The 14,343-nt window shown below is 43.6% G+C and overlaps 1 protein-coding gene across 9 annotated transcripts in view; it reads left to right on the top strand.

Annotated features, from left to right (window-relative positions):
- TIAM2 (TIAM Rac1 associated GEF 2) overlaps positions 1-14,343 on the top strand; it is a 246,893-nt gene that overhangs the window by 160,171 nt on the left and 72,379 nt on the right. For 8 of the 9 annotated variants that reach the window (XM_053222048.1, XM_053222050.1, XM_053222049.1 and 5 more), the window contains 2 exons: positions 4,313-4,498; positions 5,184-5,342. In XM_053222048.1, the coding sequence (XP_053078023.1) occupies positions 4,313-4,498; positions 5,184-5,342 (345 nt within the window). The remainder of the gene's footprint in view (positions 1-4,312; positions 4,499-5,183; positions 5,343-14,343) is intronic. The other variant, XM_053222054.1, reaches the window with a different exon arrangement.

Here is a 14,343-nt window from a genome sequence, read left to right as displayed (position 1 = left end):
GTAAAGTGTGTTTATCTTTTTAGTTAACGTCACTTAAAACTTGGGCTGAACTTGCACATCAAACCTGGAAGGAGACTGAAGGCAAAGTGTTCAGTACGAATGGGGCACCCAAGTGAGAGGGTAGATAGTCTCCCTTCCACATGGAATGCCTGGGGATTTGGGGGAGAAATAAAGGCGACAGTTGGGTGAAAATTTACAGGAGAGTTGCCACAGTGGGTGTTGAATGGCACGCAGACATCTGCCTTATGAGTGGGAGGGCCTGTGATTCAGGGGCTGCTTTGCAAGTGCTTGATGGTAGCTTCTCCACACATGCTGCTCACCTCAGGATCTTCTCTGGTCCTTTGCGGGTCTGGAAGGGCTAGCTCATTACGGGGCCCTGGTCAAGTCACCTCCCTCTGGGGCTTCAGTTTCCTCCGCTGAGAAACGAGGGTGTGGTAATTGCAAGCTCAATGCCTAAGTCGGCGGACTTTCTCAGTGTCACAGGGTCTGTTTTGGACTCGTGGATCAGCCTATCTACTTCCCCCTTCCCTCCAAGTAACCCGAGCATGTGAATCCATGCCCTCCTGATACTTTTACCTGGTATTCTCCCAATTCCTTTCCTACAACTTGGGTGAGTCCGTGGAAAGAAAAATGGAATATTTCATTGTTTCTTATCCAGCCACAAATCCTCATTTAAAAGAACCACAGCCTTCCAAACAAGAGAAATGTTGTCTTTAGATATGGAATAGATGTGACTAATGATGACTGACTCCGCTACAGGAATCTATGGAGCTGAAGGCTGTATCAGCCAGGGTTCTCCAGAGGAACACAGCCAGTGGGATGTATGAAAGAATATGTATAAAGAGATTTATTATAACGAACGTGATCATGTGACTGTGGAGGCACGCAAGTCCCATGATCTGCAGCATCGGCAAGCTGGAGACCCTGGTGGGCTGATGGTGGCCTTCCCATTCGAAGGTTGGCAGACTCAAGACCCAGGATGAGCTGATGGTTCAAGTCCAAAGGCAGGAAAGAAGCCAGTATCCCAATTTGAAGGTCACCAGGCAGGAGGGATTCTCCCTTACTTGGGGAAGGGTCAGCCTTTCTGTTCTTTATTCAAGCCTTCACCTGATTGGACGAGGCCCACTCATATTGGGGAGGCCATCTGCTTTACTCAGCCTACCCATTTAAATGTTAATCTCACCCAAAAACACCCTCATGGAAACACCCAGGGTAACGTTTGACCATAACTGTGGACACCCCATGGCCCAGTCAAGTTGACAGACACAGAATGAACCATTTCAAAGGCTGAGTCAGGATGAACGTGGGAAACATTGTTGAAATGGAGAAGTCATCAAGTCCCTTCTCATTTCCATTTTTTATGAAATTCAATTTTAAAACGACCTCTACAATGTAGAGTATTGACTGAGATAGTAGTTCTCTTGAAGCATCATCACATATGTTAGGGACCATCTTCATGCTGTCTGGGTCTCCCAACGACGTAAGCCTCTGAATCCATTTTCTTCTCATGAATTTAACTGCATTTTGGGTGGAAACGTCTAGGCTGACACTGATCACAGTGTTTCTGACAAGATTTTAAGACTGCCTGGGTATCACTGAGCCGGTGTGGTCTTCACTTTCCAGTAGCGTTTTGGTGTGGAGTCACATAAATACATTAAAAACAAAAACAAATGTTGGCAAACTGCAGAATTCAGTGAAAATAGGAGTTTCGTCTTCCCTAATCTCTCACGATTGACCTAGACCCAGATTTTATTTTACTTCTTATTTTTGTCTTGCTAATCCACTGTGGATGGCATGGGCTTCTTTTTCTTGGAGTATCCAGTGCCCCATTGGTTTTCTTTCCTCTGATGCTTCCACCCCCAACAGAGCCTCTAGAGATGACCTCATAAATGGTTTCACATGGAGGTATAAATGAGGGATATGCTTTAATAGACTACCCAATTGGAAACATCTACATGTTATTAGAAGACAAAAGAATGCATCTGTAACTGTGGATTTTCGGGAATCCGCTAGAGAAGATATTTGAGAGGCAGAACTGGGAGTATAGTTTTCACTGTGCCTCACAGCTTCTGGTAGCTGGTAGCTCATGGTTGCATAATACCTTTTTGTTACTTCTGGAATTTAGAATGCGCTCATGTGGCAAGCTCAAGAAGAGATTTGCAGTTTCAATTTGGACTGTCCTGTTAGTCTAGAGCTGTGGTCCTCACTAAGGCTATGAACCAGGATTGTTGGAGTTTGAAATGGGCTTCACGCTTAATGAATAGACTCTTCAGGTATATGGCCTGGACGTGTTCATTTTTAAAAGCCAACACATCATTCTGGTTTTCATAAAAGGCTGACCCCAGGAGGCTATCGCATCGCTAACAAGTATGTGCAGAAGCTTAAACAGGTTAAATTCACTATGGAGATTGAGAATTTCAGAATACTCTGGGACTTTGTTGTTTTGCTGACACACCATGATGAATCAACAAATTATTTTAAATCTTGTAGCCATTGTGTTTCTTTCTTTTTTAAAACAATTTTTTTAATGGTTATTTTATTTTTGAGAGAGAAAGAGCATGAGTGGGGGAAGGGCAGATAGAGGGAGACAGAATCCGAAGCAGGCTCCAGGCTCCAAGCTGACAGCACAGAGCCTGACGGGGGGCTCCAGCTCACAAATGGTGAGATCATGACCTGAGCCGAAGTCGGACGCTTAACCAACTGAGCCGCTCAGGCGCCCCTCATTGTGTTTCTTTCATGTAGAGAAGGTATACGGTGACCTTCCAGAGGTACCCATCCAGAGGACTTGGAGGGAGTCTGGAGAAAAGCCAGACTTTGTAACTGCTTTTCTCTCCGGAGAGACTGCAGTGAGCATAGTGTTCAGTGTTGGAGATCTTGCAAAATACCATTTACCTGGTATTAAGGATTGGCCTTAAAGGAAAGTTTGCTGTGAATAGTTAAAATCTGCTTGGATGCCTAACATGGCCAAACTAGAGAGGCAGCTGTTGCAAATGAAGTGACATGTGAATCTTAATGACAAGCCTTTGCTGTAGACCTTCTCCTGGATGTGGCGATGGCTCTGGCCACCGTTGGAAGGCCAGCTTTCTGCTCTGCCGCTGAGTCTGGTGTTGGTGAGCGACTAGAGCCTTTTTCAAAGGTGATACGCAAACAAAATGTGTTCTGATCCTTGGAAGAAGGGGGAGTGCCCCCCCCCCGAATTTGAATATGTTTCTTTACCAATTCATAAGTTCAATTTTGAAGAAGCACATAGAAATTTCAGTTGTGTAAATAATTAGATGTGTTTTAATTTATTCAGATGTATATTTAAAAACAATTTTTTTAAGTTTATTTATTTTTGACAGAGACAGAGTGTGAGCATGAGCCAGGGAGGGGCAGAGAGAGAGGGAGACACAGAATCCGAAACAGGCTCCAGGCTCTGAGCTGTCAGCACAGAACCCGACACGGGGATTAAACTCACAAACCGTGAGATAATGACCTGAGCTGAAGTCATACGCTTAACCAACTGAGCCACCCAGGTGCTGCTTATATGTATAGATGGTGATTATTCTCTATACATTTAAAATAGGAGTAAAAGCTCTCTTTGTCTTTATCCCTGAAGTCCATTGGCTTTCTTTTTTTTTTTTTTTTAATGTTTATTTTATTATTTTTGAGAGAGAGACAGAGTGTGAGAGACAGAGAGCGAGGGAGACACAGAATCCGAAGCAGGCTCCAGGCTGAGCTGTCAGCACAGAGCCTGATGCAGGGCTTGAACTCGGGAACAGTGAGATCACGACTTGAGCCGAAGTCCAACGCTTAACCGACTGAGTCACCCAGGAGCCCCCCATCCCCCGTTTGTTTGTTATTATGTTGAGTCGTTTATTCAGAATGCACAACAGTGTAAAGTCACTGTGTCCATTATCCAGCCTCTGTCTGTGTGCAATTCCATTAATCTGGTTGAAGATCATAGGCTGTAAATGTGCAGGGAAATTAAAGTGAAGTAACTAGCTTACAGGTGTGCCTCCTGCCGTAAGTTGCCGTGGGTCAGGGTGCCAGAGTTCAACAAGGGTCTTGCTGTCTCGGCATGTGTGGTTTTGTATTGGGACCCCCGGTTTTGTTTTGTTCTTGCCCTCCTGATGAGGTACAGCGCCGTCAGACCTGGCGTGTTTAGGCAGGAGGGCTTGAGATGGGGTGAGCAGGGAAGGCTGATTTCAACCGTGTGGCACCTGCTGAAACAAATTTTTCCTTGGCGGTTTGTGAAAGGCATCCTATTTTCACTTGGATCCACGAAAACTTCTCATTTTAATTTAAGTTACCCCCATTCTTTCCAAAACAGATCCAGCAGTGGGAGCAGAATCTGGAAAAGTTGCACATGGACCTGTTCAGGACGCGCTGCTACCTGGCCAGCCTCCAAGGCGGGGAGCTGCCCAACCCCAAGAGCCTCCTTGCTGCCGCCAGCCGCCCCTCCAAGCTGGCCCTTGGCAGGTTGGGCATCTTGTCCGTTTCTTCTTTCCATGCTCTGGTAAGCTCCCGGAAAAGGCTGTTTCAGTGGCTTTCGGGGAGACTTGTGGATGCTCACCTTTTCCCAGCTGGTTGCAGTTCAGCTGTCCTATGACTTGACCCAGTAACTGACCAGGGGCCACCCGGGGCCGGACACTGAGGGCCTGGAGGGCGGGAGGCATCCTGCTATCAAGAGCCCTGGCTTCTCCGCTGTTTCTTCGAGGAAGCCAGCCACTCGTAGACCGTGATTAAATATTCGCATCTCCATCTGCCTTTCTGTCTGGTAGGCTTCGTACCGTCAGGAAGGTAGAAAACCCTGAAGAACAGCAACAGGGGTGTGAAGAATTCAAGGACTAAGTGAAGCGTATTTTGTTTGCGCTTCGCGGAGCCTCTCTGGGTTTTCTGAAATGGCCTCTGGGTGGCTGGCTTCTGTGGCGAGTACTGGCTCTCGCCTGGGGGTCTGCAGATCATTTTGCCCACCTGCTGCCCACCCTGGAGAGATCTGGAAGCGGTAACTAGGTTCGTGTTGTCCAGATAAGAGGCATCTGAAGGGCGCATGCGTTTCTGGTATGTGAGGCATGCGGTAGCTTTCGGTGCTGGTCAGGACACAGGCTAAACGAGCAAGGTTTATTCCTGTTCAGGCAACGGTGAGTCCTGTCCCCCAAATAATGACATTTTAAGATTTTTTAAACTGTGTTTTCAATTAGGTATGTTCTCGAGATGACTCTGCTCTCCGGAAGAGAACACTCTCCCTGACCCAGCGAGCAAGAAACAAGAAGGGCATATTTTCTTCGTTAAAAGGACTGGACACGCTGGCAAGAAAAGGGAAGGAGAAAAGACCTTCCGTAACTCAGGCGAGTTCCTCGGTACGGGAGGGACAGCAGACTTAGTGGAAAATCCTTGATAGTCAGCACATCATAAATGTTCACCATCCGTTAGGAATGAGATAAAAGTTGGCTCAAAGGAATGCAGCCGTTAGCACGGGCTTTTTCCAAATGACAGCACGCAAGTGGCTCGACCTCTTTTTGGCGCTTCTGTAAAGGTATTCTCGCCTTGCTCACACCTGCTGCGCCAGGAACACAAGAATAACACTAATCAGAAAAGGATTCACACTCTTCATTGCCTTTAGAATTTTTTTCCCCCGCATAAGAGTTTCCATTGAAACAAACACGTGAAATTAATAATAGACTAACGGCAACCAAATTCTATCGATTGTGCCACTTTTCTCACTTCATCTTTATGATACAAAGTAGGCATTTTGTCATCCCATTTTATTTTATTTTTTTAATTTTTTTTTCAACGTTTATTTATTTTTGGGATAGAGAGGGACAGAGCATGAACGGGGGAGGGGCAGAGAGAGAGGGAGACACAGAATCGGAAACAGGCTCCAGGCTCTGAGCCATCAGCCCAGAGCCTGACGCGGGGCTCGAACTCACGGACCGCGAGATCGTGACCTGGCTGAAGTCGCACGCTTAACCGACTGCGCCACCCAGGCGCCCCTGTCATCCCATTTTATAGATAAGTAGCCAGAGACCTGCAGAGGTGAGGTCACTTCCTCACGCTTGTTCGCACAGCGCCCGCAGGCCAGGGCTGGCCTTGACCTACCTGGATCCAGAGGTCTGCAGCATTGGGCTATTGCAGCCTGCTTATTGACCAAGCAGGGCACCTGTTCTAATATTTTAAAAATAATCTGAGCCCCTCTTGCTGAAATGGGGCCCATGTACAGTGAAGATTTTTAGAACATTTTGAATATTCCTGTCTGAAACATTTCCTAATGACGTTAATATGGTATAAGATGATGGATTTTATATTGCAGGTTGATGTGTTTTTAGGATTATTATTTTTTCCAAGACTATTGAAAAGATGAGTCGTCCTGTGATATTCTGATCATTTCAATGAGAAGGAACAATGTGATTAAGGCTGACAAAGTTTTGTTTTTACTTTTAGCATGTTGTTATTCTGAATATGCTTCCGGTAACATCTTTATAATGTTCTATGGATATTTGATTGTGTATCCTAGTTTTGCGAATTGCATAAATAACCCATAGAACCCACTCCTTTGACCTGTTCACAGCCCTGAAACAATAAAGGAGGAGGGGGTTGGGGGTGGTTAGGTTGACCTAAGGGGGCGGAGACACATGAACCTTCTGTCACATGGCCTCTGTTTTACATACTCCCATACAATCTTTATATACTCCTGTATGATGGAAAGAGTGTCACATTTAAAGTTTGTGGTTCGACTTGTTCTTTAATTGCAGAGTTCTCTTGTGTTGGTTATCAAGGGAAAAATATTTCTTTGTTATCGATGGTAGTTCAACAGTAGACCATTGGTTAATGCTGGGCTTAATTTTTGAATTGAACTTCTGTGAAGTTTAAATAATGTTATTTGAGTCAAATTTTGGCTTTAGTCAAGACAGTCAATTCTGGTTTGTTTTTTTTTTTAACGTTTATTCATTTTTAAGAGAGAGAGACAGTGTGAGTAGGGGAGGGGCAGAGAGAGAAGGAGACACAGAGCCAAGGGTCCTTAGCTCTGAGCTGTCAGCACAGAGCCTGACATGGGGCTCAAACCCATGAACTGTGAGATCATGACCTGAGCTGAAGTCGGACGCTCAACCGACTGAGCCACCCAGGCTCCCCAAGACAGTCCATTCTATGTAATGATGATAAATAGCTTGATAACTTGCTTATTTTTCTTAAATGTTGACATGTAACTAACTATTTATGAGCATAATATGGTCTTTACTCCATCATACGCAGTAAATGTTCTTAATGTAAGATTTCTTGAGAAAAAAGCATTTAAACATGTTTTATTTATTTACTTATTTACTTTTTAAAATTTATTTTAATATTTAAATTTTAGTTAACATACAGTGCAGTCAGTACTGGTTTTAGGAGTACGATTCAGTGATTCCTCACTTACATATAACACCCAGTGCTCGTCACAAGTGCCCTTCTTAGGGCACCCACTTAGCCCATCTCCTGAATATGTTTATTTCAAAAAGGTATGAAATTATGATGTTTTTATTTATATAACTGAATGAAATAGATGTGCTGTAGGTATCCATTTAAATGGCCAGTCCTTTAATGTTTATTATTTTACTACAAAATCTAGAAGACAAAAATTAGAAAATAAATTGTTCCTTGTTCCTCTACCGAAATACAACCCCTTTTATTTATCTCTTTTAATTTTTTTTGATTTGAGAGAGAGAGAGAAAATCTCAAACAGGCTCCATGCTCAGCACAGAGCCCTATCTATGCAGGGCTTTATCTCATGATCCTGGGATCGTGACCTGAGCTGAAATCAACAGTTGGATAGGTGTTCAACCAACTGAGCCACCCACCTCCAAACACAACCACTTTTAATATTTAGCTGTATTTCTTCACAGTTTTTTTTCTGTGCACATTCGGAACATAGTTACAAGCTTGATCATGGTGGTTTTGTGATCTCAGCTTTGAGCTCTGTTTCACATCTTCAGAAATGTGTACTGCTTGGTTAAAAACAACATCAAGAAGATTCAGGATTACTTGAATAATATATGACATTATAGAAAAGTGAAATATATAACCGTATGGGAAGTAAAAAGAAAAAAAAGACAACGTTAAAGTTAAAACTTTAAATGTAGCACAGTTAACACTTAGTATAAATTCTGATGTGAAAATCCTGTAAATATTATGGAACTTAAAATTTTAAATACTGAAAAGGGGTAGCTGCCAAATGAACGTTGCAGCGCCATTTCATTTGTCTCCCCCCCGCCCCCCCCCCCCCTCCGGCCTTTTCCTGTCCATCAGATATTTGAACCAAGTAGCAGTTAAGGATTTTCTGGAATTCTGCCATCTCAAAACTCTGTAACTCCCGTGAGGGAAATGTGCCTGTAGGGGGCAGCCATCTTGTTTTACATTGATGATGCAAATGCTAAGGTTAGCGGGCAGTGCTGGTCCAGAATCTTTATGTGAATCTGTTGAAAATAAATTTAGTATTCAGATGGTCTCTAGTGGGTAAATAAGAAATATTCTCAGAGTGCCAAGTAATTTTGAAGATCTCTAAATTCATGGAGAACCTCTCTTGAAAATGGCATGGCTAGACTAAAATCAAAATAGCGACTTTCACTTATGCATCCTGATTGCTCAGCAATACTTACCTTGTTTGAGAGTGTAGTGAATCCAAAATCGCATTTGCCCCTCACGGTTGTCAGAGATCTTCACAGATAGTACTTCCATGCTGTGGCTCACCAGGTGCCCTCAGTGGAGAGCAAAGGGTCATTTCTAGTCTCCAGAATGGCTCGACTGAACGGTTGCTCAGAACCGTTTCTGAATGGAATCGTGGAGTAGGGTAAAGGTTGTCTGGGTGAGTGTATGTTTTTTCTTTGTTTTTTTTTTTTTTGTTTTTGTTTTTGTTTTTGTTTTCAAATTCATACCTTCCCCTTAAAGCTGTGTTTTGTGTTACGGAATGATTGCTCTGTCATCTTCACCAGATCATTTCATGTTGGGTTTTATGTCCAGTGAACCTCTAAACTATTTGTTGAGGCTGAAACCTGATTTTAACAGGCTTGGACAATTTTAATACGCTTTTGCAGAAGTAGGAAGTGTTATTTCAATCACTTAATTGGGATCATTCAGTCAATTGACAATTCGACTAGACAAAACCGAGAAATGGTTGAGTGTTACACTGTTGATGGGTCCTGAGGGGAGGGGTAAGAGAGGTGCTTTCTGGTGATTCTCAATTATACAACACAGACAACTCCCTCTTCTGCCTTCGTGTGAGTTCGGTTCCCACTGTGGGCCCCAGGGCTGTTGAGTATGCTGTTGTTATTGTTGACCCTGCTCCCAGCGGGCTGCTCTGCCTGAGGTGTCCTCAAATGGGACAGAAAATGTCCGCCCAAAACCCCTTTCCCCTTGACCTCCCATTCTCAGAGGTCAGGGGCTGCAAGAGGGGGTGGTGTGAGAGGGAATGGCCGGTGCCAGGGGCCGTGTCGCTGGGTTGTTTCTCTCTGTTCCCAGTGCTCTCCTTTCGCTAGATCTGACCAGCCGTGGGGCCACAAGGATGCCAAATCCAAATCTTCCTTTTTATAAATCGCGTCATCAAAACGTCAGACTTCTATAAACAAGCGTCAGTAAACAACTTCCATTCCCTGTCCCTTTACTTCTATACCCATGTACAGCCTATTTCAAAATCCAGAAGGAGTCACCATCCTTTTTTTTCACTTGATTAAAAAAAATTGTATCGCCATTACAGGTTTCCCCACTGATTGAAAGTAGGGGATTCCTGTGAAACCTTTTGAAAGTGGAAGTGTCCTAAAGCAAAGAGGCAGACACGATTAATTTATATGGAAAAAATTTTGAGCATTCCCAGACCTCAAAAATAACCTCTTAGGCTTTTCAGATACCTTTGGGCACATCTTGCTAAAGGATGCGCAAAATAAACGGAGGTAGAGCTCAGAGCTCAGATGCTCCCAGACACGAGACCGTTCAATGCTCAGGTGCTGAGTGTAGCTCCCAGGGAAGGAGGCTGGTGGTGCCGCTCTTGCTTGTGGGGTGTGCGTCCTGTCTCTATAATGGCTTCTTGCAAAACAGACACTGAACACATTTTTGCTTTTCACCTGATTTCATCAAAGTGAAAATCTATAGATTTCTTTCAGTTAGCTGTAACAGGTACACATGTAGGTCTTGCATGAAAGCAAAGTAGCACATTGTGAACTGTGGAAAAGCGGGAGACACCTGTGTCTCCTTGTTTCTTACTACCTTTAACCCTTAGTGATACGACCCAGCCATGTCTCCTGGGGAGGCTAGTAATAGGGACCCTTGCTCTGTATAGTTTATATTTAATGGTTATATAGATATTCTTTGTCTGTAGCACCCTGCTAAGGATATAGTATCGCTTAATGAATTTTCCTTTCCTCTATTAGAGAATTTTTTATTTTTATTATTAGAGAGTGCGAGTTGAGGAAAGAGGCAGAGGGAGAGAGAGAGAGAGAGAGAGAGAGAGAGAGAATATGAATCCACAGCAGGCTCTATGCACAGTGCGGAGCCTAGTGAGGGGTTCATTCCCAAAACCCCGGGATCATGACCTGAGCCAAAATCAATATTTGGACGCTCAACCGACTGAGCCACCTAGGTGCCCCTGCCTTTTGTCTGTATTAGATGTAGTCCTTTAATAATAGTTGAGAAGTGTTTGATCTGCAATACAAAAACCATAATATTAAGGTTGTATCTCTTCCCTCATTAAATAACAATTTAAAGTTCTTTAGAAGTTAAGAAATTATATCACCAAAGCATTTTTTATTAACGGAACTTATGTCAGACTTTGAAAATAAATTTTGCTGGGGAGCCTGGGGGAGGGGTTAGTTCTTAAACATCCGGTTGGCTCAGGTCATGATCTCACGGTTCATGGGTTTGGACCCTGTATGGGGCTCTGTGCTGACAGCTCAGAGCCTGGAGCCTGCTTCGGATTCTGTCTCTCTCTCTCTTTGTCTGCCCCTCCCCCACTCATGCTCTGTCTCTGTCTTTCAAAAATAAATAAACATTAAAAAAAAACAAGAAATTTTGCTAAAAAAGCTATTGATGGTCAGAATTAAGCTTAGTGCTTATTTAAATTGGGCTCAAATTACCAAATGATCTTCTTGCGATTTAATTGCTAGGTCTCACCAGTGCTATCCTGGATGAGAGGCAAATATTCAGTCTGTTTTTTTAAAGCATATGAGCTTAAACATTTATTCCTATTTTCACTAAAATTTGCCTCTGGCATAGGGACACTGAAAAAATTCTTTTGACTTCTACGGCTACTTTAATGGTGTATTTATCATTTCTGTGCGACAGTACTCAGATAATTAGGTTTAAATTGAGTTGCCGGTGGAATTAGAGATATTTGTGTTTTGTGTCTCTGGGACTTAAAATTCTGCCTATAGCTAGTTGAATAATATTTCACTAGTTTTCCTCTGCTAATCATTCTTGGAGAGTATTTACAAGTTGCACATCTATTTGCATATAGTCAGTGTATCATGTCCGTGAGCGGCACAGAAAGGCAGCCTCTCCTGAGCCTTGGTAGGGAGGGGTCACAGGCATTTTTAAATATTCCTGTCTAATTGGTGCATCCTGTAACAGTCCCAACACTGAGTCATCCTGATTCAAAATCTGTTAAGTTTGGAGTAAAGCCAGTCTTATTTGAGCATTTTTGAAAGGACATTTTGGCGAGCCCAAAATGAAAGCTTTTCATAGAGTACTTTCTGATGAGCAATAATGAGTCGCAAGCAGTGTTCGAAGGGAGGTGTTTGTTATGGAGATAGTGACAACAAATCCCCTACTGGGGCTCTGGCCCACAGCTACCCCAGCAGCTTCACTGCAGAAATAGTGGAGCCCGGAGGCCTTGGCTGTCTGTCTTGGAAAATTGGCTTGGGGCATCCCAACTTTCTGTGGCTGCGAGTGAATGAAGTACTGTCACATGAGTCATTAGCTCCAACGTTAGTAATGTTGGTTTCTTAAATGGAAAATGTGAATGAAACCCACTTACTCCTGAACATAACCTAGTAGTCTGTTGAAATAGAGTTAGGAGTGTGGAACCCTCCACAACCTACATACGTGTACAGATAGATAGGTCTTTGTTTGCCTTTCAGATCAACTGATGTTTGGGCATCGGCCCAAGAAGGAGATAAACACTTTTCTCCTCCATGACATTTTACTGTTATTAAGAAAACCAAGAGCATGTAACTCCTTTTGTGTTTTCTCCTCATCTCACTTGCTAATAGACTTTCCTTTTATCAGCAACTGTGGTAGAGGGCCCATTTGTGACAGCCAGATTGTGATTTTGCTACTCACTTCCCTTCAGTGATCCAAGTAGTAATTACAAGCCATTTGATCCAAAAGCATCTGCTGTGAGAACATGCGGAGTTTCAATTTTCTCTCCTTGAGGCACACTGAGCATAAGTAATTTGACATGTGCTTTCAGGACCATTAATGGAATAGTAATAATAAACGCTTCTGTAGAAGTCGCCTCCAAGGAAGGCAGACCTTAGCTAGTGGGTCTGTAGTGGCCATGCCTGTGGTTCAGTGATGATGATCCCATCATCTCGTGGATGGCCAGAGCTGACCACACGGTGGTCTGGGCCCCGGTAGCTCCCCAGGGTTTTGAAACAAAGGATGGTTCTCAGGCAGTTCTTGACAGCGGCCATTGTCGAATTTTGGTGGTTAAGGCTACTAGGATGTGATTCTGCAGTCCCGACTGAATTTCAGAACAGTGCCCTTGCATTGTACCAGCCCTTTATAGTTTATGTGCCTTCAAACGCCATTCCTCACACCAATCTCCTGACCTCCCCATGAAGCTGGAAGGTTTTAGCCCCCCTTTAAATGTGAAGAAACGGAAGCCCAGAGACATTAGATAAGCAGCCTACCCCAACGCTGGGATTTGACCGGATTGATTGTCTGTTATAATTTTGCTATGTTCATCTTCTCCAGGAACGGGAAACCTTGAGCGGGCTAATTGGGAACTAGTTTTTAGTGGGGAGGATTGTGGGGAGAGCTGGGGGAGGAGGCAGGTTGCGGGTGCACAGCCTTGGTGGAGAAGCTGACCATGGGCTTCTGGATGAGTGGTTCAAAGATGCACAGTGCCTCTGCAAAGGATAGTCTGGCAACAGAGCTTTCCAGATGGCTTAGTTTGTTTGCTTGCTTTCAAGATTCTCTGTTCGTCTTAGGAAAAAGAATACGGGAGAATATTTTATCTGGCTTATTGAAAGTAAAGCCATGTATATATATTCTCAGCATGGATGGATAGCACTGACCCTTGAGGGAATCAGTTTAGTTTTCACTCCAAGTGGGCAAAGCTCACGACAACGTAGGAGGTCTGTAAACACCTAGCCTTTTCTTTTTTTCTCATTCTAATTCACTAATCAGCTCCATATTCCTGATATTTCTTTGGAATAACCAGATTTTTACCTTTCTTTAACTGCATGTTTGAGGTTGTGTGTTATGCACAGGACAAAATTGCATTTGAATTTTCAGTGCAGGATCTCCTGAGAGGCTAGGAATCTTCCAGAGCCTTGGCTTTGATAGGCATCATCTCTTCCATAATTTACTCAATCTTAGGTCAGTGGTGAGACTCGGGAAAGGATTCCATGGAGCAGCTGTAGGCACAAAGCCTTGTTTAATTGAATAGAATGTGAATAGTCTGTCCTTCCTTCCACTTTGGCCTTTACCTGCAGCCTTTCTCTGGTCCAGGACTTCTTCCCCTTCAATAATCTCCTATTTCTTTTCTTGAAACTTGGGAAGATTGAGTGTATAAATCTTGACACTGTATAAATAGGGCAGCTTTCACCTTTCAAGCCTATGTATGACTGTGAATTTCTAGTTGCATCCAATTCCGTACCCATGTGCTGGATAAGTGGTGGATGCAGAATGTACTGTGTCAAGGGTCAAGGGAGACTCAGAGTTGGAAAGACAGCCTCTGCTCTCTGCTTGGGGATGTGAGAGTGGCCTGAAAATGACTGTCCGGTTAGCTGGGCATAGCTGACTGCTACAACAGGGATATAGAGACCGTAGACTCATTTTTAAAAATTAATTAATGAATTAGTTAATTTTAACATTTATTTATTTTTGAGAGACAGAGAATACAAGCAGAGGAGGGGCTGAGAGAGAGGTAAGCACAGGCTCCAGGCTCTGAGCTGCCAGCACAGACCTCGATATGGGGCTCGAACCCATGAACTGTGAGATCATGACCTGGACCAAAGTCAGATGCTTAACTGACTGAGCCACCGAGGTGCCCCTATTTATTTAGTTTTAAAGTTTATTTATTTATTTTGGGGGGGGGCGGAGAGAGAGAGAGAGAGAATGAATCTCAGGCAGGCTCTACACTGTCATCAGAGAGCCCAGTGTGGGGCTTGA

This window comes from Acinonyx jubatus, chromosome B2 (genome assembly GCF_027475565.1).
Source record: "Acinonyx jubatus isolate Ajub_Pintada_27869175 chromosome B2, VMU_Ajub_asm_v1.0, whole genome shotgun sequence".
Taxonomy (NCBI): Eukaryota; Metazoa; Chordata; class Mammalia; order Carnivora; family Felidae; genus Acinonyx; species Acinonyx jubatus.
Note: the sequence above shows the minus strand (reverse complement) of the source record. Positions and strands in the feature narration are given on the sequence as shown.